The sequence below is a fragment of the Mustela lutreola genome, chromosome 2, assembly GCF_030435805.1.
Source record: "Mustela lutreola isolate mMusLut2 chromosome 2, mMusLut2.pri, whole genome shotgun sequence".
Classification (NCBI taxonomy): Eukaryota; Metazoa; Chordata; class Mammalia; order Carnivora; family Mustelidae; genus Mustela; species Mustela lutreola.
Genome location: NC_081291.1, coordinates 222787789 through 222815021, shown reverse-complemented (window position 1 = coordinate 222815021; position 27233 = coordinate 222787789). Strand labels below are relative to the sequence as shown.

The 27233-nt window shown below is 49.1% G+C and overlaps 1 protein-coding gene across 13 annotated transcripts in view; it reads left to right on the top strand.

Annotated features, from left to right (window-relative positions):
* HSF2BP (heat shock transcription factor 2 binding protein) overlaps window positions 1–27233 on the top strand; it is a 103708-nt gene that overhangs the window by 14398 nt on the left and 62077 nt on the right. For 7 of the 13 annotated variants that reach the window (XR_009351257.1, XM_059164853.1, XM_059164858.1 and 4 more), the window contains exons 4-8: window positions 1180–1344; window positions 2616–2719; window positions 14589–14738; window positions 16434–16566; window positions 25545–25674. Coding sequence is in view for 11 of the 13 variants with exons in the window: in XM_059164853.1 (XP_059020836.1) it covers window positions 1180–1344; window positions 2616–2719; window positions 14589–14738; window positions 16434–16566; window positions 25545–25674 (682 nt within the window). In the remaining 2 variants the exon portion in view is untranslated. The remainder of the gene's footprint in view (window positions 1–1179; window positions 1345–2615; window positions 2720–14588; window positions 14739–16433; window positions 16567–25544; window positions 25675–27233) is intronic. The other 6 variants (XR_009351258.1, XM_059164860.1, XM_059164855.1 and 3 more) reach the window with 3 other exon arrangements.

Sequence of the window (27233 nt, the reverse complement as noted above, 5' to 3'; positions counted from 1 at the left end):
TATTTATTTATTTGAGAAAGAGATGGTGAGAGAGCGTGAGGGGGGAAGGTCAGAAGAAGCAGACTCTGTGTGGAGCCGGGAGCCCGAGGCGGGGCTTGACCCTGGGGCTCCGGGATCATGCCCTGAGCCAAAGGCAGTTGCTTAACCAACAGGTGTCGTCTTCTCTCTGGTTTTTAAAAAAAAGTCATGGAAGCAGCATCTTCTCATCATTAGGCCTAATCGCAGTGGTTGTGTGTTTTTCTCTGTTCGAGGGGTAGCAGAAGGAGTGGGTAGAGAAGTGAAATTCTTCTGTGTGACAAATATTTATAAAATTCCAAGTGCCATTGTAGGGATTTGGGGTGTATGGGAAAATGAACCCTGAAAATATCTGCCTTGCCAGGGGTTTGTTCAGGGCTGCAGGCCCCGCTGGGGGCCTCGGAAGAAAAGCAAGGTGTGGGTTTTGTCGGAAGGCGGTGGCAGTGCTCCCCCCCGGCCACCAGGCGGCGGCCTCGTACAGCGGAAAGGCGCCCGCCGCCTCAGGGTGCTTGGGGTGGGCGGGTGCGGACTTGGAATTCTGTGGGGCACTTGGCGGGGAGTGGGATGTCTGATCCTGCCCCTCATTATGGCAGCCTGTGGCAAGGTCAGGTACAGCTACACCGGGCGACTGAAGTTGTCCTAATGAGAAACTTTTGGGCGGCCAGAATTAATTCCTGCCTATTTTTGTAGGTACGGCTTGTAGAGATGAGATGTGTCTCCTTTGCCACGTTTGAGTGACGTGCAGCTTGATGATACCAGCAAATTCAGAAGTGAGCTGGAAAGAAAAAGCTTGCACCACTAATAATTTTATTTTAGTTCCATTTTTCTTTTTTTTTGCTGACCACGTGCACTTCATAGTTCCCTCATAATTACAAATAACGCAGGTCTTCATTTACGTTGTTATACGGCGCAGGTGTGCAGCTGTCCAAGCATAGCCCTGGAGTGATGGCTGATTTCCTGGGCGGCCGGGGCTTGGAGGCGGAGCAGAATCCCGGGGAGGGTCCCGATGTGGCATGATACGTGGCAGAAGAAAGACTTGAGCAGAAGAGATAGTCCCACTGTATTTCCCGTGGCTTCTGAGAAACGCATTTTAAGAGCACTCCTGCCAGCCGGTTTCAGAATCTGTACTGAGTTTGCAGCTTTAGGTGCTAATCTTCTCTCTAGGACAGAGGTTCCCTGGAACACGCAGACTCCGTTTCTCCAGAGCTTCGGGGATGCCCTGCTGTTCTTGGCAGTCCCCCGCCTTCTCCAGCCCTGGGCCACGAAGCCGCACCCCTCCTCTTGTCCGCACCTCCCCCGAGCGAGTGCCGCCAGCCGTCTCCCCCTCAGGTAGAGGGAAGTGCCAGCTCGAAGGCTGCTGCTTCCCACCACCTTCTGGTTTTCCGCCCCCTCGTTCCGGGTGCTGGGCTCGCGCTGGCTCTCGCTGGTTGTGTGTTGATTTCATTGTGTTAATGACCAGAGACCAGGCTGTCGTCCTGAAGCCGAACCTCTCAAAGTCTGTTCCCAGACCAGCGCCATCTGCCTCACCTGAGAACTTGCTGGAAGGGCAGGTTCCCAGGCCTGAATTGGCAGCTCTGCCCTTTAGGGGCTCCTGATGGACAGTAACACGTGGGGACCACTGTCCACAGCATTGCTGCTTGAGTCGGAGAAGGTGCGAGGGCTGCATTCCCCTCAGCTTTCAATCTACAGTCGCATAAAAATGGGAGATTTCTTAGTGCCTGAAGTCAGGACGCTTAAATTTTTAAGTCCTATATTTCTTTGCTTTTTAAATGTCAGTATTTCTACATCATAATATCTTTTATTTAAAATTGATCAGAGTGGGTTAAGCCTCTGCCTTCGGCTCAGGTCATGGTCCCAGGGTCCTGGGATCGAGCCCCGCATCAGGTTCTCTGCTCAGCGGGGAGCCTGCTTCCCCCCCACCCCCTGCCTGCCTCTCTGCTGCTTGTGATTTCTCTCTCTGTCATATAAATAAAATCTTAAAAAAAATTAAAAATCAATTTTGATTTCAGACCCAAATGTGGATATCTTGAGGGTTTTTGTGGGCTTTCGAATCACCCATCTGAATGACTCTCGTGGAGAGGAAGAAAACCTTAGCTCCTTGCTCTCACGGTGGCCTTTTCTGGTCCGATCCCGGCTGCTGCCGCCCCTCTGTTGACAGCTGCCGCAGCTCTTCCTCCTGAGTCAGTCTGCCAGTCGGTGTGAATCAGCCCCGGCTGCCACTGTCTCTGTGCCGAGCCGCCTCCTGCTTGCTGTGGAGCAGATCCAAGTCTGTGCCACGAGGCAGGCGGGCTTCTCAGCCCTGCCTTCAGTCTCTTACATAACCCACTTCCTTAAAGCCTTGACTACGAGTCTGGCAGTAAAATGAGGTCTTAAAACCCAAGACTGAAAACAACAACAAAAGTACTGTCTGGTATGGGCTAAAAACGGACAGAAACCTGGAAAGCAGAACTTTTAGAATGCTGGTCATCGAAGGCCCGGTTCTGTGACTTAGCCCCCCTGAGCAGCCAGGGCCCGTTTTCCTAAAAGATGTGGCATGGTGGGTTCTCAGAGGGGACTCGTGCTTTGAAACGCTGAGTGTTATTGTGTCTCTCTCTTTCCAGGCCTGGAAAGGAAAGAGCAAGAGGTAGAGCAACTGAGGACAGACTGTGCGCACTTCAGAGCCTGCCTGGAGGCCGTGCAGGCTGACAGCATGAGAGAGAAGAAGGTACGAGGCCCGCAGGCCGCTGCCGGACACCCCACGGAGCGCTGTGGCGGCCGCGCCAGCCCTTGAGCCTCAAAGACTGTAGTTTAAAATGTACAGAATTATGGGGGCGCCTGGGGGGCTCAGTCCATTAGGTGTCAGACTCTTGATTTCCCCTCCGGTTGTGATCTCAGGGTCCTGGGATCGAGCCCTGCGTCAGGCCCAGTGCTCAGCGAGGCGTCCACTGGAGATTCTCTCTCTCTCTCCCTCCCCCACTCCCCATCCCTGTGCTCTTGCGCATGTGCGTGCTCTCTCTCTCTAAAATAATGCGTAAGTCCTAAAATAATAATAAAACGTGTAATTCTGAATGCTTGGAAAATAGTCAAACATTTGATTTTTTGACCATTTCATGTGGAGGCTCTTTACTGGATGCCTTGTGATTGTCACTTCCTGTTTATATTACTCTTTTTACTTTTCATTTTTTTAAAAGACTTATTTGAGAGAGAGAGCATGTGTGGGCGTGCGAGTGGGGGCAGTGGGAGAGAGAGAGCGAGAAAGAAGCAGACTCGCCGCTGAGCGAGGAGCCAGATGCAGGGAAGATCTCAGGGCCCCCAAGGTCATGGCCTGAGCTGGAGTCAGGAGTCAGACGCTCAACCAACGGAGCCACCCAGACGCCCCTAATTTTTATGTTCCCACTTCAGGGCACCTGGGTGGCTCCATCGGCGAAGTGTCAGCCTTGGGCTCAGGTCATGGTCTCAGGGTCCTGGGATTGAGCCCCGTGTCAGGCTCCCTGCCACTCCCCCTGCTTGTGTTCCCTCTCACTCTCTCTATCAAATTAATAAATAAAATCTTAAAAAAAAAAAAAAAGACCACTCTTGGACATTAAAAGCCACAGCATGATAAGAATCTTGAAAAAAGTGCACATTATAATTTATAATCAGAGATGTATTAATTAGAAATATTTGTACTTAACCTAGGGGATCATTACTGATCATAAATTGTTGATGTTAGAAGTAGCCGATGAGTTTTATTATTTGCTGAGACTAATAGTATTTCTTCAAAATTACACATTCATGGTGTTTGTGTGGACTTAGTTGTTTCCCCTTCTCGTCTATAAAACTGGAACGGTCCTGCCACATCTGATGAAATTTGAAGTGTATATGTTTTCATTTTTAACCACTGAGACGGTAACAGTACGAGGAACAGTAGCTAGCATATGCCGTTCCCTGTGCGCCCGCGGGTGGCCCGCCGCTGTCCGTGCTTCTCCCGTGGTCGTCCCGGCACGGCGGGCTCAGGAGGCGCTGTCAGCCTGGAGGGGGCCAGGTAGCGGGTCACAGGCCCGTTGCCTCCTGTGGAGTGTCTGGTCACGCTGCCTCCTTACGGGAGGGAGTTCCGACGGTTTGTGGCTGCTGTGGACTTTCCCCCAAACTGGTGGGTTTTGTACAGACTTTAATACTGAGCAAGCAGAAAAGGTCAGGGAAAGAGTTTTAGTCTCGAGACTGAGTGAGGTCGAGTGTCACATAATGAAAGTTGAATCTTAGCTTTGTCCTAGGCTAGGTCACGCTGAGCTAAGGTGGAGGGCTGGCTCGTTTGTCGGGGCCCCAAGGGTTCCTGGTCTCAAGGAAGTCGGCCGGCAGACCAGAAGGAATTTGGTAAAAGTTAGCCACGTGCCTGTCGGTTCGTGACTTACTGAAATTGCTGAGACGTCCTTGTTAAGGTTGAGACTTAACTGGGCAGAATCTTCGCTTTCCTTTTCTTCCTTAATCAATAAGGATAGGGAAAATGGGCGCTTTGTGAGCATTTTAGATGCGACACTTAAAAGTACGCCCAGGCACCTGGGGCCTGAGGAGTTTGAGCATCTGACTCTTGACTTGGCTTAGGTCATGGTCTCAGGTGGTGCTGACCCTGAGATCCGTGCTGGTGTGGCACCAGCTTGAGAGCGTCTCCCCCTGCACCGCTCCCCTGCTTATGGGCTCGTGCGTGCCTTTGCACGCTCTTAAATCAATAAAGAACAGAAAAAAATAAGCCATTCCGGTAAAGCGCGAGCGTAGAGGATGAAAGGGCCTGGTAGAGGAAGGTCAGACGAGTAGCGTGTTCCTGCCCTGACAGTTTGCCCTGAGTTAAAATGTGCAGATATTTTGGATTAAACGATTTCCTGTTCCCACTGAAGTTTCCTGTTTAATTGTCCTGCCACCGTGATACAGAGGGGAGCCCTTTCAAGTTTGCCGTGGCAAGGCCACGTCTCTTCTCGTTGTACAGAAAGGACAGCTGCCTTTTCCGTAGCCTTTTCTGTGGTCTCTGTCCAGGTCTGCACAGATCATGAGGCGAACTCTGGAAGCTTCTTTTAGACTTGTGCAATCCGGAAGGAATGCAGGGGCTGGACCCCAGATGAGAGCTCTGCCAGCAAGTGCTGTGGTGTGGGCAGACGTCACGCGCGACAGACAGAAGCTTCTGGGTCCAGGCAGTACGATGCGATGAGGAAACACAGTGTGGGCTCCAGCTCATAAAGACGTGTGCTAGCCGAGCCGCAGCCCCGGCCCCTGCCCCCTGAGAACGGCCACCGGACAAGGAAAGCTTGCTTGTGGTGGTTGAATCAGATCAGTGCGAGGCCAGCTGGGCCTTGCCGTGGACTTGGGGGCCGGCCGGAGAGTGCCCCATGAGGATCCACTTTACCCACGTGAACTTGTCAGGACTTAATTACTGTTTCTTACTTTACCAGCCGCTCTCTTGAGAGATGTTTCGTGTGACAGAGAGACCTGTCGTGCCAGTGGAGTTGGGTCACCTGTAGTGACTGTGTGTGCGTGTGCAGTATTACCACAGCCCATGTTGCTTTTGGTTAAAGTTTTTAGAAAGAATTATGCATGGCAGGAAGGTACGGAGAAATCCAGGGAGGTCCCCTGTGCCCTGCGCCCAGTGTGCCCCGTGGCAGCATCTGGGCTCACTGTGGTGTGTGGCACAAGCGGGAGACCAGGGGGACGACCCTCGGGGTGTGTCTGTCCATCACCGGTGCGCACACACTTCTGTGTGTGTGTGTCTAACTGGTTCTGTGCAGTTTTTTAAAGAAGATTTCATTTACTTCGTGTGCGCTGGGGGAGGAGCCGAGCGAGAGGGACGGTAAACGCCCTGCTGGGTGTGGGGCCCCACGGAGCCGACCCCATGACGCAGAGATCAGAACCTGAGCGGAGAGCAGGAGTCGGACGGTCAGCGACTGACCCCCACAGGCGCCCCCCCCAGTGCAGTTCTGTCCCACGGGGACGTTCCTGGGACCACCACCATCTTCTAGAGGGTGAACTCGGAGATCAGCATGGACGTCCCTTCACGGTCCCCTGCTGCAGCCACACGTCCCCTGCTCCCCGCGCTCGCCTTCTGGCAACCACCAACACGTAGCTGCCATGTTAGTCCTTGTAATTTTATGTCAAGAATGTCACGGAAAGGGGATGTCATGAAAATGACTTTTTTCCCTCAAATTCATCCAAATTCTTGCAATCAGGAGTCTGTTCCTTTTTATTCCACAGCACGGAGCTGTCACAGCTATCTAACTAACTTCCTCCCTCGAAGGACAGTTGGGTGGTTTCCGGCTTTTCACTGTTACCAAGAGCGGGACAGTGAGCATCCGTGCGTAGGTTTCTGTGTGATCGTGCGTTTTCATTTCTTTGGGTAAATGCCTAAATTTGCAGTCACTGGGTTGCATGCTAATGCATGTTTCATGTTTTGTTTTGTTTTTAAGGATTTTATCTATTTGACAGAGAGAGATCACAAGTAGGCAGAGAGGCAGGCAGAGGTGGGGGGAAGCAGGCTCCCCGCTGAGCAGAGAGCCCATTGTGGGACTCGATCCCAGGACCCTGAGATCATGACCTGAGCCGAAGGCAGAGGCTTAACCCACTGAGCTGCGTAGGCGCCCCAATTCTTTTTTTTTTTTTTTTTTTAAGAGATTGGTTTATTTTAGAAAGAGAGGGGGCATGAGTGAGGGGAGGGGCAGAGGGAGAGAGAGACTCTCCAGCTGACTCCCTGCCGAGTGAGGGGCCTGACGGGGCCCGAGCCCACCACTGTAAGATCACGGACTGAGTCAAAAACAAGAGTCAGGGGCGGAGTCACCCAGGTGCCCCTGCGTGTTTGGTTTTGTAAGGAATCGCCAACTTGTTTAGCAGAGCGGCTGCTCCATTTTACGTTCCCTCTGGCAGCCCGTGAGTGATTCACTTGTTCCGCGTCCTACCCGGCATCTGGTGGTGTCGCTGGTTCTGTTTAGGCTGTTTCGGCAGGCGTGTGCCGGCCTGACTTGGCGGCTCTTTCCCGGCTGATCGCGTCGAGGCCTGCCGACATGCTCATCGGCCGTCTGCGCGTCCTCTCCTGGATCCGCTCGGGTCTTTTGCGCACTTTCCAGTGAGCTGCTGCTTTTGCCCGTTGGGAGGGTCTTACCACCCGCCAGGCAGATGTCCGTTACCAGACGGGCGGTTTGCCGACCGCTCGTGGCAGGCGGAAGTGAGGTGCTCCCCCTCTTGCTGGGGTCCTCCCGGAGCACACGCGTTCCGTCTGCTGGGGTCCTGTCTGTGGCTTGCTTTCTTCTGTGGTTGTGGATTTTGTGCTCTAGGAACTTTCCCTGTGGCCCTAGGTCCCCACGATTTCCATTTGTCTGATATTTTCCTATGTTATGTTTAAATTCTTGATCCATGTTGAGGCAAGTTTTGTTTAAGTTATAAATTTTGGTTGAGGTTTTTTTTTTTTTTTTTTTGTCCAGGGGCTCTTGTGCTTGGTGGAAGAGATGCTGTTTCTTCCATGGACCTGCTCTAGACCTCTGGGGGGTCCGTCGGGCGTGTTCTGGCTTCTCGCGTCTGGGAGCTGTTCTCCCGCCAGAGCTCGCTGGCCAGGTTACCGTGGCCATGTAGGGAGCCCCAGCGTTGGGGAAAGGTTTCTTCCTGTCGAATATTTCTTTCCCCAAATTGTCTAGGAAGGCCCTTTACTTCTCCATATACGTTTTGTAATAAGCTCCTCTGTGTCTGTAAACATTCGTGCTGGGATTTTGATGGGAACGGCGTCATGCCTGCAGGTGAGTTTAGGGAGAGCCGCGATCCTGTCTGTCGTGTTCTGCCGTCTGTCGACAAAGCACGTCTTTCCGCTTCTGTGCGTTGTCTCTAATCTCTCTCATCAGCGGCCTGTAATTTTCCGCACACGGATCCTATACACGTTTTTTTAGATTTTTACTGAAGGCTTTCATTTTCTTTCTTTTTTATTTTTTGGTTTCACAGAACGTTTTTATTTTTATTCAACTGTAAGCAAGTTGCAGAATTAATACACCATTTGGAAACTCCAGACTGGCTTTCCTTCCTCCAGTGAAGAGCGATCAGTTTAATGGCGGACACCTGGGGCTTTCTCACCCAGCCCCACAGCTCGTCTAGACCACCGCGCAGAGCCACAAAGCGACTCTCCCTGTAGCTCCTTCCAGTACCCTCTTTAAAGGAACCAGAGACACTGACCCCCAGTAACCAGTCTCCGACATAGCATACTAGGGGGCTGGCGGTGTCATGAAGACGGACCAGAAGGTGCTGTCAGGCCAACTCCAGACTCAGACTCGCAAAGGCAGCAGCAAGGAACCTGGTTTTAAAAAAAAAATCTGTTTTTTTAAAACCTCCCTTAAAGAATCGTTGATGCTCTGCTCTATTCCCGTAGACCGGATCTTCTCACCTGAATTTTTTCTTCTTTAAATTCCGAGTTGCTCTTCTTATGTTGATGATTTATGCCATCCTAGCACCAACATGTCCTCCAAGACAGAGTTCAGATTTGATCAGAACATAAAGGTATGACTGTTGAATTACAAAGGACAGGCAGAAGGGAAGGTCAGCCCGAGCTCTGTCTGGGAGAAGGGGAGCGGGGAAGGGGGAAATCTATCGGCATCCCCGAATCGAGATACCGCTCGGCATCTCCAGGCTCTTCCCTGCTCTGGGCTCCTTTCTGCCTCCAGAGAGCTGCTCACCGAGCTGGACACGTCGTCATTCTGTTCAGTCCGGAACACGTGCTGGCCACCAGGGGCCCAGGCTCATACTTTTCGTGGGAAGATGCCACTTCGAATTTACCAGAGCGGTCTCTGGATTGGCTGCTGAGAACGGCCTTGTCCCACCTCCGCGGCCCACCTGCTCGTAAAGCAGCCAGACAGACATAAAGGTGAAGGCGTGGGGGCCCAGATCCCATGTAACTGGAGAGCAGTGTGCTGCTGCTGATGACACTGCCCTCCATGTCGACCTCCAGAGAAGGCAGCCATTGCCCTGCTGGGAGCGTCTGGGTCTGTCGTGACCAAGGCCTGGGTCAAGGCCATCCCATGCCATACTGGTGGGCTGATTCTTAACCTTGATTGGCATCAACACTTTGCCCAGCTCGTCTGACCTCTGCCCTGGTGTATTTGACCTGCAGTGGGTGTCCTGGCTGCTTGTTGACTTCCTGCAGGGTCAGGGGCCCAGACTACTTGCTGAGGTCCACCAGCATCGCGGGGCCGACCTGGGCAGACAGTGCTAAGTCTTGGCGAGGCGTAGGCCTGTAGTGCTGACTCAGAGTGGTCTGTAGACTGGCCGTGGGAGGCATGGGACCAGCGCTGGAATGCCTTTCTTTTTTCTTTTTTTTTCCCCAAGATTTTATTTGTGGGGCACCTGAGTGGCTCAGTCGTTAAACATCTGCCTTCAGCTAGGTCATGATCCCTGGGGCTTGATCCCAGGACCCTGGGATTATGACTTGAGCTGAAGGCAGCTAACCGACTGAGCCACCCAGGTACCTGGCATTTCATTTTCTTTGGAACAATTTTGAGTGGTGTTGTGTTTTAAATTTCAGTTTTCACTTTTTTGCTGTTAGCACACGGAAACGAGATTGCTTTTTGTGTGTTGATCTTATAGCTTGTGAGCTGGCTGGACTCACTTATGAAGTCTGAGGATTTTTTTAGATTCCTTGAGATTTTACATAGACGATCGTGGCATCTGCAGATAGGGAAAGTGCTAGTTCTTCTACTGTCTCTGCCTTTTGTTTCTTCTGTGTTCTACACGCTCTGGAACTTCTGCCACTGTGTTTAAACAGAGTGGCGAGAGCGGACAGCTTGCCTTGCTCCTGACCTTGGGGGAAGGCAATCTCTCACCACTAAGGACGATTTAAAAAAAATAGATCTTGGTTTTTTTTTTTTAAGTTTTTATTTAAATTCCAGGTAGTTACATAGAGAGTTGTATCCGTTTCAGATGAACAATACAGTGATTCAACACTTCGTACATCACCCAGTGCTCCTCAGGACGGGTGCCCCTGACCCCCCACCCCTACTTCCCCCAGCCCCCGCCCACCTCCCTGCAGTCGCCATCAGTGAGTTCTGTGTAGTTGAGAATCGGTTTCTTGGTTTGCCCCTCTCTCCTTTTGTCCCCTTTGTCTGTCTGTTTGGTTTCTTAATTCTATGTGTAAATGAGATCGTCTGGTATTTGTCCTAATACTCTAGTTCCATCCATGTCATTGTAAATGGTGAGATTTTCTTTTTTTTTTTCTTAAAGATTTTATTTATCAGAGAGAGAGAAAGTGAGAGACAGAGGAGGAGCGGTGGGGGGGAGGGGAGACAGGCAGAGGGAGAAGCAGACTCCCCGCTGAGCAGGGAGCCCCATGCAGGCCTCCATCCCAGGTCCCTGAGATCATGACCTAAGCCGAAGGCAGACGCTTAACAGACTGAGCCACCCAGGCACTCCGATTTTGTTCTCTTTTATGGCTGAGTAGTATTCCGTTGGTTCACAGCAAAGTTGAGTGGAAAATACAGAGATTTGCCGTGTATCTCCTGCGTCCATTCGCTTGCAGCCTTCCCCGTTGTAGGCCGAAATGCGATTGTAGCTGCAGTGTTTTGTAGATGCTTTTTATGGACTTGAGTACGTTCCCTTCGGATGCTGGTTTGCTAAGCATTTTTATCACGAGCGGGTGCTGGGGTTTGTCGGGTTTTCGGAACCTTCCATCCCACACTCCCATCCCGTATCTGTATGCTTAGTCCTCGGTCCCTGGCTCCGTCCTAGGCTACCCCAGACCTGCTGTCTCTAACGGTCTGCGTCTTCTGAATGTTTCATAGAAACAAACACAACAGGTCGTCTTCTCCGTCGTGTAATCTTTGGAAGTTCGTTCACATTAGCGCGTCGGTCATTCCTTCCTGCAGTACCACACTTTCTCGATCTCTTTACCCGTTGACGGACATTTACTTACCCTCAGCTTCTCACTCTGACGGGTCATGCTGCCTTGAATGTGCACGTACACGTGCTCGTGGGGGTGTGTACTGTAATTGTTCTTGGGGGCTCCCCGGGGGCGTGGCTCTGGGGCCGGACGGTGAGTGTGCGGCTCACCTCGTGAGGACCCGCCATACCGTCTGGCAGAGCGCGTGTGCTGTCCTGCTTTCTACCCGGGAAACGTGGAGGCCCTGCTTTTCCATATTCTTGTGGACACTTGGTATTGCTGGTCCTTTGAGTTACAGCCGTTCTCGCGAGTGTGTAATGGTATCTCACTGTGGTTTTCATTTCCATTGTCCTTGTGGTGAGTATCTTTTCACGTGTGTATTATTCATTTGTGTAGTTTTCAGACAGATGTCTGTTCACATCTTTTACCTTTTTAAATTATGTTTTTGTTACTGAAACAAACTTGACACATAATGTTAACATGAGTTTCAGGTGTACAACTTTGGCCTTTTTTCCCAACCAACATCATCTTTTTAAAAAAATTTAAATTCAGTGTAGTTAACACACAGTGTGTGACTAGTCTCCATGGTAGAGGTCAGTGATTCATCAGTGGCATAGAGCACCCAGAGCTCACTCCATCACACGCCCTCCTGAATGCCTGTCCCCAGGTTACCCATCCCCCCACCCCTCCAACAACCCTGTTTGTTTCCTGTGATTGAGTTTCTTGCGGCACCTGGGTGGCTCAGTCAGTGAAGTGTCTGCCTTCGGCTCAGGTCATGATCCCAGGCTTCTGGGATCAAGTCCCACCTTAGGCTCCTGGCTCAGTGGGGAGCCTGCTTCTCCCTCTGCCTCTGTTGCCACTCTGCTTCTGCTCTCTCTTCTCTCACACTATCTCTCAAAATAAATAAATATTTTTTTAAAAAAGGAAATAATTTAGTTTATTGATTTTGATGTTCAGTTTTTTTAATGGATTATGATTTTGTTATGACATCTAAGAAATTTGCCTCACCTAGGGCCAGAGACACTTTTTCCTGGCGATTTTACATTTAGGTCTGTGATGCATTTTGAGTTAATATTATTATTATTTTGGATTGCCTGGGTGGCTCAGTGGGTTAAGCCTCTGCCTTCGGCTCAGGTCATGATCTCAGGGTCCTGGGATCGAGCCCTGCATTGGGCTATCTGCTCAGCAGGGAGCCTGCTTCTCTCTCTCTGCCTGCCTCTCTGTCTACTTGTGATCTCTGTCAAATAAATAAACTCTTTTAAGAAATACATATATATTATTATACATATGAATATTTATCTAGTTGTTTTAGCATCAATTTGTTTAATAGATTATACTTTTTCCATCGAATTGCCTTGGTACTTCTGCTAAAATCAGTTGCCATAAATATTAATGTTTCATGGTTTATATGTTTATGTTTATGCTAGTACCACACTGGTTTGATTTCTGTAGCTTTATAATAAGTTTTTGTTTTTGTTTTTGAAATCAGGCAGTGTTAGTCCTCTTTAACATTGTTTTTCTTTTTCAAGTTTTTTTTTTTTTTTGCATTTCCATATGCATTTTAGAATCGGATAATCTCTTTGAACAAAGAAGCCTGCTGAAATTATGGCAGGGATTGGTAGACATTGAATCTGTAGGTCAGTTTGGGGAGATTATCATCTTACTAATATTAGTCTTCCAGTCCATGAACATGGTATGTCTTTCCATTGATTGATCTTCTGTACTTTTCCTTGGTGATGCTTTGTAGTTTTTATATACAGGACTTAAACTGCTTTTCTTAAGTTTATTCCTTTTTCTTATTTTTGAAGTTATTGTGAATGGAATTACTTTTGTTGAGTTCTTCTTGATATTCTTGTACTAAATGTGCAGCCCTGTGCCAGGGCATATGTGCCTGTAAGCACCACATGTGACTGTGGTGAAGACAGTCCTGTCTGGTCATTCTCAGCAGTTACTGTGTGATCTTGTCAAAGGTCATCATAACCAGACTAATTGGAATACAGACTGCTTCAACTGTGAGAAAAGCTAGATTTTGGAAAGGGAGTGCTTGATGTAGGTTTGCACATGTCCCCCTGACTTCTGTGGGTTCAGCTGCATACCCCTGAGGAACACATCTAGGAATCTAGACTAGTTATTAGGATGAAACCAGGATTTGTAATCACCTAAGGCAGTATTAGCGTGTTTCGTCAGTTCAGTGACCATCTTTTCTCCTACAGTGAGTGTGAATATAGGTCTGGATGTGTATGGTCCTCTGCATACCAAATACCTCTTCCCCAGGGAGCTGTGAATGGACCGCCCTCCGTCCAGCTGTGAAGGCAACAGTTTGATTTGTGGCCCATTCCTTCCTTTTCTTCCCCGCTAACTGACCTGCACTCACCTCTCTAAAAGAAAAACCTAAAACACTTTAACTTTTCAAAAAAGATTTATTTGAGGGACGCCTGGGTGGCTCAGTTGGTTGGACGACTGCCTTCGACTCAGGTCATGATCCTGGAGTCCCGGGATCAAGTCCCGCTTCGGGCTCCCAGCTCCATGGGGAGTCTGCTTCTCCCTCTGACCTTCTCCTCGCTCATGCTCGCTCTCACTGTCTCTCTCTCAAATAAATAAATAAATAAATCTTAAAAAAAAAAAAAGATTTATTTGGAAGAGAGCATGCGTGTATGCAAATGGGAGGGGGTGCAGAGGGAGACGGAAGCAGACCCCCAGCTGACCGTCAGGCCTGACATGGGGCTTGATCCTACCACTCTGAGAGCGGAACCTGAGCTGAAATCAAGAGTTGGACGCTCAACCGACTGAGCCACCAGGTTTCTATATTTCTTGAGTTTAAGGAAGCGCTCTCACCTTTTGAGGGAACTTCAGGTAATAGCAACAGTGCAACCAGGGGTGGAGGCTGGGGAGGCCAGGAAGCCCCATACGAGCCAAGAGCCACGTGGCACGAGTCTAGGAGTGATCGTAAGGTCTAAGGGCACATCAGGAGGACGGTTCACTGTTAGCAGTCCTGGCTGAGGTTTGCCGGCTGGCCCTCATGTTCCCGTCACACTGGCACCGGCATGCCTGGGCGCCTCCTTCCCACTTCTCCCTGTCTCTGCCCCAGATGTCCTAGCCGGGCTTAGCTGTGTCATCTGCTGTCCTTCCACTCGAGTGAGCCGGCTGGAGGGGGCCCTTCTACGGCAAACAGTGCTCTGTGGATGGCTGCATTCAGTCCTTACTTGGTTCAGGTGCCCCCACTGGCGTCAACTCTTGGTGCTTTACGTTTCGTTTTAGTTGAAGCTGGTTCAAGTTTTTGGTGAAACTTACAAGCTCTAATGCAGCAGTGCATTCTTTTTTAAAGAGCGTTATTTTTCTCTGAACTTTTAAAAAATATGGATCGTGACTGTCTAAGGATTAGTTTTCATTTGCCAACTGTTTTCTGTAATTCTGCATGCATTTTTAATTTTTTAATTTTAATCTTTATTTTTTTAAAGATTATTTATTTGACATAGAGAAATCACAAGTAGGCCGAGAGGCAGGCAGAAGGGGTTAGCAGGCTTCCCGCTGAGCAGAGAGCCCATTGCGGGGCTTGATCCCAGGACCCTGAGACCATGACCTGAGCTGAAGGCAAAGGCCTAACCCACTGAGCCACCCAGGTTCCCCCGCATGCATTTTAAAAAAAAACAGTTTGAGTAAGAAACCTGGTAGAGGTATTTGAAGGTTGAATGCTGTTCATTTGGCGGATCTTATTCTGTTCTGATTTTAGGAGAAGCTCGCTCTTCGGCAGCAGCTGAATGAAGCGAGGCAGCAGCTCCTGCAGCAGGCAGAGTACTGCACAGAGATGGGGGCGGCGGCCTGCACCCTGCTGTGGGGCGTCTCCAGCAGTGAGGACGTGGTCAAGGGCATCCTGGGAGGAGTAAGCATGCCCCCTGCGCTCCCGCGTATCGCCCATCCGTGTGGAGGGGCCCCAGAGGGCTCCGTGTGTCCTCTAAGGCACCCACAGATGGCGTCCACGTCTTCCGTTCATCCATCCGGTAGCGTTGGCGTGGCGGTGTGCAGGGGCCTGTGAGAGCTGGGGCTCTGGGGGTATGTAAGATGAACGACAGAAGACCCCTCCTGTCCCAGACCGTTGCACTTCACGATCGTTCCTTGACTTCTGCATACACTTAACGGGGTTCACAGAGGTTGTCATATCCACCCTGTAACGCAGGTTATTTCCTGGTAACATGGTATTTGATTTGTTGAAAGTTTCATGTTACTTTACATACGTATGTTAATAGTACACACACACTTTCTCTCTCTCGCGCTCTCTCTCAAAGCTTCCCAGAGGAAGAGAGATTTGACATGGGCTTTGAGGAGCTGGAATCGGGGTCAAGGGCACGCATGGGGAGGGGAGAGGAGTGGCATCCTCAGAGGCACGGGCTGAGACGCCTGAAGTTAGATTTAGGGACGGTGCCTGGGTCAGTGGACCCAGAGCGGGGGGTTAGCACGGTAGGGTCGGGGGCGGTAACGTCACAGAACAAGGACGGTGTGTGATTTTGGAAGGCCTCAGGTGCTAGGTTGCTGATTTTACCTAGTAGGTGGCACGACTGGACCCCTGAGGGTCTTGAGAAAGAGAGTGACGGGCCGAGAGACCTCGGGAAGATGGTGCCGACCTCGAGTGAGGTAGATAGGAGGGGCAGGCGTGGGAGCGAGGCGGGAGGACTTACTGGAACGCTGGCCCCGTGGCGCAGGCAGGCCCTGCTGTGCGCGGCAGAGAAGGCAGGCCCGGTGCCTGAGCGCCAGACGGGCCGGCGCGTGTGGCTGCGCTCTAGGCGGACGGTGAGGTCGTGCACGGGGAACAGGTGCAGGAAGGTTTGACAGGATGCCTCGCGACCTGGAGAAACAAGTTACACATGACTTTAGGTGCAGACGGATTGTGTCTTAACATCTGTGGAGCTTTATTAGGCTCAGTTACCGTAAAGCCCAGCCGCTGTGAGTGTGCAGCGCGCCGGCTTGAGGTAATTTCCAGAGCTGTGCCATCCCCACAACCCGGTCTCACAATACTGTGGAGCCGTGGAGCTGCCTTGTGCGGTTGGTGGGGGCGTCGGCCTTGAAGGTCTCCCTGAACCCGAGTGCCCCCGGGAGGCGCTTCAGCAGTTCGGGGTGCTGGGAGGGACCTGCGCTGAGTAACAGAGATGCGAGGTGCCCGCCCACCTGCTCACCGCCGCCGTCTCCTGATGTGCTGGCGCTTCTCTTAACATTCTGTTTGGAAAGCTCTTCTCCGGTGGCTGAAACCTGTGGTTTCCTGCCTGGACCCAACAGAGAACGTATTTTTCTCGCATATTCCTAGTGGACTCGGGGTGAACCCCCCCGGTACTTCCACTGCTGCGCAAGGTTGCTCCGTTCCCTCCCATGTATTTCATTTTGCTCTTTCCGTCGGGCTGTAGCGTAATTTTTCTACGGATTCCAGACTTCCTCTTTTTTGCTCTTTTCCATATGGGAACTTGTAACGAGGGAGTGGACTTTTAAGAACTGCTTTTGTCCTTCACGCGGAGGCTTCCTGTTGTGCCCTTGTGTTTTGCACCAGTATCTGCGCAGGGGTGTGACCCTTTCCTTTCCACACTTTCAGGAGAAAGCTTTGAAGTTTTTCAGCATCACTGGTCAGACCATGGAGAGTTTTGTGAAGTCACTGGATGGGGATGTCAAGGAGCCGGATTCTGATGAGAATCAGTTTGTGTTTGCTCTGGCTGGGATCGTGACAAGTAAGTCGTCCTTCGGAGACGCGGGGACTGCTAGCCGTGTGTCTGGGGTGGCGAATACGGCCCGGCTGTGTGAGTAGGAACGTCTCCCGGGAACGTTTTCAGTGTCCTGGGGTTCTGACCCCACAGAACCTGGTTGGGTGGGTCTGGGGTAGCCACGCAGTGTGTGTGTTGTGGGGCATCGCCCAGGCGATTGGGATATACTCGGTCAGGAAGAAGACTGATCTGGGAAGCACAGGATGGGCTGGCGTGTTCTCTTTAGTTCTGTGCCTGGAAAGGAGGCAAAACAAAACCGTACGTTAGCTGCTTGTTACTTGGAATCACTTTATTAACATCTGGTTAAAGTAGGAGCCTTAAGCGTAAGCGGAGCTCTTGCTGCTGTTTTGGTAGAGTAATTAAAGGATTCCGAAAACCCCAACAGTCTCCCAACGAGTATAGTTACTCTAAGGTAGAATTCTGTGGCAAACCTGCTGTAAGTGATAAAGCCGGATAACTAGATAATTAATAAACACTACCTCAGTATAGTGGGAAGTGATAGGTAGCAGTGAGTATCCCTGTTCTGAACTCAGTGAGACAGATCTGTTGCTGTGACTGTCAGATTTACTTGCGATATTTTTGCTCTGTTCTGTCGCTCTTTCCTCTGTGCCCTATCCTGTGCCACTCGTAGGGCCATTCTCTGCTGTGAAACAGAGACGAAATCTTATTTTTCCTCATGGCATTATCCCTCATTACTAAAATCCGAATGAGGTAGATCCTGTGTAGACATTTTCTTCATAATCCCTTAAAAATTGGTGATTTAAAAAAAATTGATAACACTGCTTTGAACTGGATATGGAGACTCCAACGGTGTCTGGGCCAGTCCTGATTCAGCCCAGCCCTTTTCTAGGCTCGCATGGCACCTTCAGAAGGAGGGGGCTTGTGTTGCTCCACTTTTTAAATTGTTTTAAGGTATTTAAAAAAATATATATTTTATTTATTTGACACAGAGAGAGTGCACACGCGCTTGTGCGTGCACCAGTCAGGGGGAGTGGCAGGCAGAGGGAGAAAGAGAAGCAGGCTCCCCGCAGAGCAGGGGAGCCCAATGTGGGAGTCAAGCCCAGGACCTTAGGATCATGACCTGAGCTGAAGGCAGTTGCTTAACCAACGGAGCCACCCAGGTACCCTGTTTTGAGGTCTTTTTTTAAACAGAAGGCAGACTTGGTGATTGGATTCTCTGCTGTTTGCTGGGACCCCAAAGCCCTGTGGTGAATGTAATTTGTCATTCTGCTAAGTTGTGAGTCTGAGCTGCTGGAATTGCTGGCTGGCGTGTGGGGCTGAGGTGGCTGGCCAGCAGGTAAAGCAGCCTTGTTGCCGAACATACGAACTCAGTTTGACCTTATTTATTTCGACTCGGAGGGGCTCACATGGGAACTCATAAAGAATTGGGAAGTACCCACTTAAATTTGTCACTTATATCTTGTGAATTTCACTGGAAGATGACTTCATTAAAGTCCTGCTTCGCAGAGACCATGGGGGCTTATGCATCTCTCATACCAAGACTGTCCTCTGGGGAGCAGACAGTACAGTAACCTTGGCTCAGTTGTCACATAGTTCCTCTGCCTTCTAAAACAAGAAGTCTTTAAAAACATCTACATGTGCTTGGTATTTTGATAGGGATTGCCTTAAGTGTGTAGATTGCTTTGGGTAGTATAGAGATATTGACAATATTTGTTCTTCCAATCCATGAGCATGGGATGCCTTTCCATTTCTTCGTGTTGTCTTTAATTTCTTTCATCAGTGTTTCATGATTTTCAGAATACAGGTCTTTCACCTCTTTGGTTCAGTGTATTCCTAGGTGTCTTTTTTTTTTTTTTTTAAGATTTTATGTATTCATTTGGGAGAGAGAGAGAGAGAGAGAGAGCAAGCACAAGCAGGGGGAGAGGCAGAGGGAGAGAGAGAAGCAGACTTCCTGCTGAGCTGGGAACCTGACTCGGGGCTCTGTCCCAGGATCTGGAGATCATGACCTGAGCCAAAGGCAGATGCACTTAACGATCTGAGCCACCCAGGTGCCCCTATTCCTAGGTGTCTTACTGTTTTTGGTACAGTTGTAAATGGGCTTGTTTTCTTAATTTCTCTTTCTGCTGCTTCATTATTGATGTATAGAAATGCAATAGATTTCTGTGTGTTGATTTTATATCCTGAGACTTGGCTAAATTTGTTTATCAGCAGATTTTTGGTGGAGTCTTTCAGGTTTTCTGTATAGAGTGTCACAGCATTTTTCACAGAGCTAGAACAAACAATCCTAAAATTTGTATGGAACCACAGAAGACCCCAAATAGCCAAAGCAACCTTGGGGAAAAAAAAAACAAAGCTGGAGGCATCACAATTTGACTTCAGATTATTTCAAAGCTGTAGTCATCAAAACAGTATAGTATTAAAAAAAAAACACAGCATGGTATTGGCACAGAATAGACATATAGCTCAATAGGACAGAATAGAAAACCCAGAAATGGACGCACAATTGTATGGTCAGTTAATCTTCAACAGAGTAGGAAAGAATGTCCACTTGGGAAAAAAAACCATCTCGTCAGCAAATGGTGTTGGGAAAACTGGACAGCAACATGGAAAAGAATGAAACTGGACCATTTCCTCATAGCACACACAAAAATGATTTAAGAACCGGGGCACCTGGGTGGCTCAGCGGTTAAAGCCTCTGCCTTCGGCTCAGGTCATGATCTCAGGGTCCTGGGATTGAGTCCCGCATCGGGCTCTCTGCTCAGCAGGGAGCCTGCTTCTCCTGTGCCCTCTCTGCCTGCCTCTCTGCCTACTTGTGAGCTATGTCTGATAAATAAAATCTTAAAAAAAATGATTTAAGAATGGAAAAGACCTAAATGTGAGACTTGAAATCATCAAAATCCTAGAGGAGAACACATTGGCCAAAGCAACTTCGTTTTAGATATGTTTCTACATATCTAAAAACAAAAGCAAAATAAACTAAAAACAAAAGCAAAAGTAAACTGTTGGGACTTCATCAAATTAAAAAGCTTCCACACAGCAAAGGAAACAACCAACAAAACTAAAAGGCAACCTACAGAATGGGAGAAGATATTTGTAAATGACATATCTGATCAAGGGTTAGTATCCAACATATATAAAGAACAGATGTAACTCAATGTCCAAAACACAAATAATCCAGTTGCAAATGGGCAGAAGACATCAGTAGACATTTCTTCAGAGAATACTTCCAGATGACCTGTAGACACATGAAAAGATGCTCAATACCACTCATTGTCAGGGAAATGCAGATCAAAACTACAACGAGATACCACCCCACACCTGTCAGAATGGCTAAAATCAACAATGCAAGAAACAACAGATGCTGGCGAGGGTGTGGAGAGAAAGGAACCTTCTTCCACTGCTGGTGGGAATGCAAACTGGGGCAGCCACTCTGGCAAACAGTGTGGACATACCTCCAACAGTTAAAAATAGAACTATTCTGCCATCCAGCAATTGTACTTCTAGGTATTTACCCAAAAGACTGGAGATCACTAATTTTAAAAGATATGTGCACACCTGTATTGGTAGCAGCATTATCTAGGTAAATTATAGGTAAATTATGGAGACAGATGAAGTGTCCGTCGACTGGTGAATGAAGAAAGAACAGGTAGTTTATATGCACAGTTACTCAGCCATAGAAAAAGAGTAAAATCTTGCCATTTGCAATAAGATGGTTGGAGCTAGAGAGTATCCTGCTACATGAGATAAGTCAGAGAAAGACAAATACCCTATGATCTCACTCATATGTGGAATTTAAGAAACAAATGAGCAGAGGGGGAAGAGAGAGAGAGAGAAACCAAGAAAGAGACTCTTCACTCTAGAGAACAAACTGGTGGTCACCGGAGGGGAGGTGGGCGGGGGCTGGGGGACGTGGGGGATGGGGCGTCGGGGGACACCTGTCCTCATGAGCACTGGTGATGGACGGAAGTGTTCTACCACCGGAAACTAATACTATACTATGCAACTTCCTGGAATTGAAAGAAAAACTTAGAAAAAATTAAAATTTACAGACAAGTAAACTCACGCATGTCGTGGACATCAGAGCACCTGAGACTCGATAGCAGAGACTCTTGTGTCCGTGACAGTCACCTCTCCCTGTTGCCGCTTCTCCTTGTCCTCCCACGTCCTGGCACTACCGCGGGCAAGCGGTGTGGAGGAGAAGGTGGGCTGGGACGCGACGCCCGGCGGCCGTTTCCGCTTCTGCCTCTGACCAGCCCCGTGTTTTTGGGTCTGGGACCCTTGGTTTCGTCTTCTCAGGGGACTGTCAGACCCCATGTGGTGACTGAGGTCTGTGCTAACCCTGGGCTTGAGTGGTTGTGCCTGTGCCTAGAGCATCACTTTTCAACCTCAGCACTAGAATCTTCCATTGTGGGGCCTTCCTTTGTGGTGTAGGAAGTCATCAGCATGCCTAGACTCTACCCTTAGAGAGGCCATTGTTAGCCCCCGAAGTGTGACAATCAGAAACGCCTCCAGATATCCCCAAGTGTCTCCTCAGGGCAAAATCAGCTTTCTGTGTCACTTTGAGAACCACTGCCCTAGGTCATGACCTTAACCTTTCATGTACATAGATTTAATTAATTAAACCAATTATCTAATTTATTTATTTAATTAACTAATTATTTAAATTAAATAATTACCTCTCACATCTGGGGTGTGAGAGGTAATTATTGAAAAATGTTTTAGGGTCGGGGCGCCTGGGTGGCTCAGTGGGTTAAGCCGCTGCCTTCGGCTCAGGTCATGATCCCAGGATCCTTGGATCGAGTCCCACATCGGGCTCTCAGCTCAGCAGGGAGCCTGCTTCCTCCTCTCTCTCTCTGCCTGACTCTGCCTACTTGTGATCTCTGTCAAATAAATAAATAAAATCTTTAAAAAAAAAAAAAAAAAGAAAAATGTTTTAGGGTCATCGAAGGGCTTTTTTGTTTCTGTGTTCCACGGGCCTGGTTCTGACATACTGGATTTAGTCGGGTTGCACAGAGGTCTTGCAAAATCAGGGGAATTAGGAATGTATTATCTACATTCTAGTTAGTCATAGATATCTATCTATCCGGTTAGTCATAGATATTTTCTTAGTTGTCGTTCAGCGGTTGGTCTTGGGTAATGTTGGATATCTGGTAATCCTTCCTTAGATAAGAGCTTTCCTCCAGCTGACATTGTATGGCCTAGACAATGAACTGTGTTGTTGAACCGGACTGTTTCCTTACACGCTCACATCCCTCCCCTCTTCATCTTGGTCAGGGAGGAAACAGTTATAGTCTACCTTGGAGTTTTCTGGATTAATGGGACGGAGGAGGCAGTTGATGTGCATGTTGGATCAGAGGGATCCCGACAAAGACTGTCCAGGTATCCTTCAGATCTGGGGTTATGATCCGAGAGAAGTAGTGTGGAACTCAGTGAATCCCTGCGGATGTAACTTTCTGGGTGAACTGTTGGTTTTTCGAGGTATGTTGGCCAACTTTATAGAAGGGACAGTAAAGGAACCCGAGCATTAACCTGTTCCGCGGGAGGGTGGGTGGCATGTGGTTGGGCAGCTCAGCAAAATGGGATACAATTATTTTGTTACGTGTTCACAGATCTTGGATGAGTGCGTATCCTTGACCAGTAGGCTTTTTAAAAGCAGGTGACACTAGGTGATTGGAAGGACTGGTACAAGGAATAACCAGTCCTTTTTCTTTGAAGCTGGTCGCCGTTGGCCTGTGGCTTTCTGAGGCTTCTCTGCTAGAGGGCACTGAGAAAGTTTTGTAAAGATTTAGCAGAACTCTTTTGGCTTTTGCTCTAGTTATTGGATTCTGTCCATAGAATCAGAATCTTTTCCCCATAGAGACCACAGTTCATTCTTGCTTAGTTCTTGAATCATATACATAGTTTGGACAAACAAATATTCCCCTCAGCTATAATCTGTGTATGAGAGAATTCTCTGGGATTTCTACAGGTCATCCTTCTGTAGTCCCGCAGGAGCTAGATCCCCCAAACTATGAGCAAAACTGCCTTCTGGAGGCTACTGCCCAGTAGGACTGGGCACCCTCTCAGCTCCGAAGGGCGTCTCCGTAAATGGCACACAGAGGCGGTGCTTTCACGGGGAGATTGCCCATGGCCCCCAGCTCTCTCCCTTGCCCCTGACAACTGAATGATTGACTCAGTAAGAAGCCACCACAGCAAATGCAAAGAAACAAAAACCAAACAATAAAGCAAAGGTTACAGTATTAAAGTTAGAGGAAACTTGCTTATGTTTCTTGAAGAAAGTGTGGTGTCGTGTTAGTGCTGTCGATGAGAGTTTTGTAGGAAGCAAGTCCGAGATGAGCAGCCGAGACTATGTAACTTATCAAACACGAAAACTGTATCTGTGTTGCTACTGTTATTTTAAACAGCTTTTCTGAGATGTAATAATCTACTCTACAGTTTGCCAATTCAAAGTGTGCACTTTGATGGCATCCTGTGATGTGCCTACATGTCCACAGTCCACTCTGAGTCCCTTTTGTCCCCCTGAGAAGAAAGGAAGGAATCCCGCTAATGGCCGTCGCTCCCCAGTACCGCCATTCGCCAGGCTCCGGGTGACCACTGATCTGCTTTCTGTCTCTGGACTGGCCCGCTCCCGGCTTTTACATGGTATAATCACAGCGTATGGGGTCCTCTGTGCTGGGCTTCTCCCACTCAGTGTTGTGTTTTCGAGGCTTGTCCGCGTCGTTCCTGTGTATGACTGGGTTTCCAGTGTGTGGCCGAACCGCACTTATTCCTTGTCCCTTATCCATCAACTGAAGGGTGTCTGGGTAGCTTCTACTTTGTTGTTATGAATAATGACGCTGTGAGCGTCTGTGTCCATGTTTTGGTGTGGACGTGTGTTTGCGTTTCTGTTGGGCGGGTAGTAGGAGTGGGATTCCTGGGGTCACATGATCATAGGGTTTCAGCCACTTCAGGGGGCTTTCAGCTCATTTTCCAGGCCTACCAGCGATGCCCGAGGGCTGCAGTTGCTCTGCGCACTCGTTAGTGTTTTTAATTAACTTTCTGATCGTGGCCATCCTAGTGGGCATGAAGTGGGATTTCACTGGCTTTCATGTGCATTTCCCTGCTGGCCAGAACTGTTGAACATCTTTTCACGTACTTGCTGGCCATCTGTATGTCTTCCTTGGGGAAATGTTTATTCAACACTTTGGCCCATTTTGAAATTGAGTTACTTATCTTTTTATTATTGATCTGTAAGAGTTTTCTGTATATTCCAGATACCAGTCCCTTATCAGACACGTGATTTACAAAATTTTTCTCTGATTCTGTCAGTTGCCTTATTACTTACTTTTTTTTTTTTTAAGATTTTATTTATTTATTTGACAGAAATCACAAGTAGGCAGAGAGGCAGACGGGGGGGTGGGGTGAAGCAGGCTCCCCGCTGAGCAGAGAGCCCCATGCGGGGCTCAATCCCAGGACGCCAAGATCACCACCTGAGTTGAAGGCAGAAGCTTTAACCCACTGAGCCACCCAGGTGCCCCACCTTATTCTTTCTTGATAGTGTCCTTTGAAGTATAGAAGTTTTAAATTTTGATGATATCCAGTCTTTTTTTTCTTTAGTTGCTTGTGTTTTCAGTGTCATATCTGAGAAACCATTGTCTGATCCAAGGCCATGAAGATTTATCCCTATGTTTTCTTCCAAGAATTTTTGGTTTTAGCTGGATATTTAGGACTTTGGTCCATTTTGAGTCAATTTTCATATATGATGTCAACTTCATTGGTTTGCATGTGAATATCCAGTTGTCCCAGCACCATTTATTAAAAAGATTATTTATTTGTCCTTTCTTCATTCAATTATTTTGAAACCCTTCTTGAAAATCAGTGAGGAAAATAAAACGAGGGTTTATTTCTGGATAGACAAAAAGAAAGAGGAGCGTCCAGGATTGATGCCGTGAGCTGATCTGGTAGCACAGATGAAATTTTATGTTCGTCTTCAGATTGTAGTCAGTCAAAGGCAGAACAAATAAGTGATAAAGTTCATCCTCCATTCTTTTTTTTATTTTTTTAATCCTCCATTCTTGATAATTAACAGCAAACTGAAAACAGAAGGAAAGTTCTGAAACTAGTGAAGGAGACCTGTGAGAATCACCTGAGACGCCGCGTTGACCTGTGGATTACTGGAAGCTGCCCGTCGGGGTCAGGGGGCGGCCAAGGCTGCTGCTGCCTGCTTCTCTCCAAGTTTGGCCTGGTTGTCTGAGTGGGCAATTTTAGTCCCTGCGGATCATGCTTTATTGTTAGACCTAGCTAAAGAAAAGTCTCAGCAGCACAGACACAAATAAACGCGGGGAGCAACGATGTGGCTGATGTGGCCGGATGGGTGTTCACTAGTATTGACAGAGCCAGCAGGAGCCGCGGCCTTGGAATTCCAGTGGGGGCCGGTGGGATTACCTGGTGTCATCAGGGCCTCCGGCCTGCAGAAACGTGATACTTGCCGGCCCACAATAGGATGTAAAATTTAGAAAAGAGCTTTTTCAGGATTAGTGGTCATACTCTTTTTTGATCTCATGATTTCAGTTTGCTACTGTGGTTCAAAGTCGTTAGGCTTTCACTCCCAGGGTTGAAAATGGCTTTCAGTGTGTTTGGTCCCAGATGGAGTCGTATGCGTCCTCCTTCCGTGTGAACCCTGCCTGCCCCGAGCTGTTGAATCCAGGCCCCAGAGTGCACTGCGGTCAGGTCGCAGACATACTTAGATCCTGAGCTCTATTCCCCCGACGCGGTGTCTGCTAAGCACGGGGGACATAACTCAGCATCTTGGTGACTGTTGTGCCTGTCAGTTACTCTCTGGGCTGTCAGCTCCCGGATGGCCGTTTGGTCGTACTTCGAGGGCTAGTCTGTATTTTCAGTAGGTCCGTTAGGAGACAGAGCAAAAAACACTCCGTCTCAGGCAGGCTTTCCCAGGCTCTGAAGGAACAGTGATTTTGATGCTCCGTCTTATCTTTCTGTTGCAGATGTGGCCGCCATTGCGTGTGGCCGAGAATTCTTGGTTAACTCAAGCCGGGCTCTGTTGGACACCGTGCTGCAGCTTCTGGGGGACCTGAGGCCAGGACAGTGCACCAAACTCAAAGTGTACGGTGGACGGTATTAAAAAGCTCGTGTTTATTTACTTATTAGTTAGAATTTGCTGACTGGGCTTCTTTTGCAAGTAAACACAGGTAATTTGGCAACAGTTTCAGAAAAGCAGAAGAAACACATGACGTGGAAATTAAGGGATGCGTTCTTTATTCGCTGCTGTTCTCACCCGTTAGAGCAGTCAGTGAGCCCCAGATGCCGTTATGTGACGCTTCAGGGTTCTGTTAATTGCCCCCAGATTGAGTTTGGAGGTGTTTGTGACAGCAGTGTCCCACAGCCAGGTACGAAAATCGGATTGGGTTTCTGCTGGGTAAAAACCTGGTGGTTCAAACAACACGTCCTTCTCGGTTCTGTAGGTCCGAGTCCGGTGGGGGAGCTTACCAGGGTCTCTGACCACGGTCTCTGGCCAGAGTCGCGGTGTTGACTGGCTCTTTTCCAGAGGCCCCCAGTGGGAGGCTTGTAGGAACGTTCAGGCTGCCAGCGAATCCTGTCCCTTGCTCTTGCAGGTCTGAGGCTCTTATTCCTTGCTGGCTGTCACATGTGGCTTTTCTAGCTTCCGGGCTCACTGAATTTCTGATCACACGAGCCACCCATCTCCAAGCTCCGCGAGCTCACTGAATCCTTCCTATATTGGGAAGCTCTTGGACTTCCTCTTCTACCAGCTGGAGAGAATGCGGTGCTTTTGAGGGGCTCATGGGTGTAAGTTAGAGATCACGCGATGAACTCCCTCTTAATGGACTCCGAGTCCCTTGATGGGTCATGTCTGTTCTGTTTGCCGTCACTGTCAGCCATAGAACTTAGCACAACCAGGGTGTTTCGCTCTGTGTCCAGCCCCGGGGACTAGGGCAAGAGATGTCTGGCCATTTTAGGCTTCTGCCCACCACACTGTTCATTCTGAGTGGCTGCTTTTCCTCCTTGGAGCATTGTTTCTAGTAGCTTCTTTAAAGGCTCTGTCATCTTGGCTGGTGTCTCTTGGTTGTCTTTTCCCTTGTGAGTTGGGATTTTTCCTGTTTGTTCGTGTGGGGAGTAATTTGGGGTCGTACTGTGGACATTGGAATACGGGGATGCCCCAGGTCCTGCTGAAACCGTGGAGAAAGTGTCGTTTTGTTTGAGCAGGCCGTCAGCCTGGTTGGGTTCCCGTCACAAGCTCTGACCAGCCTTTTGGGTCACTTCCGGCTTCAGAACTGCTCTCTGGTGCCACCCGTGCCTGCCTGACGCCTGGCTTGTCGCCGGCCGTTTCGTCCCCAGGCTGGGATATGCTGCTTGTGACTAGACTGACACGCGCGGCGCCTGGCGTGAGGCCAGGGCTTCTGAACAGCCTTGTGGGGTCGCCTGCCCGATTGCTGAACTCCTGCTGCGGGCCGGGGACTGGGTTTCCCCCTCGCCTGGGCTGCTGGGGTTCTGCGCGCCCCGCCGCGTCCTGCACTTCCGCAGCGTCCAGGGCCGGGGAGGATTTCCTTCCACACAGCTGGGGTGACGTGGGGGCCCCGCGCTCTGCAGAGCCCTTCCCCGCACCCCTGCCCAAGCGGTGTCCGGTGCGTCAGTGCCGCCCCTGAGCTCGGGGGCCG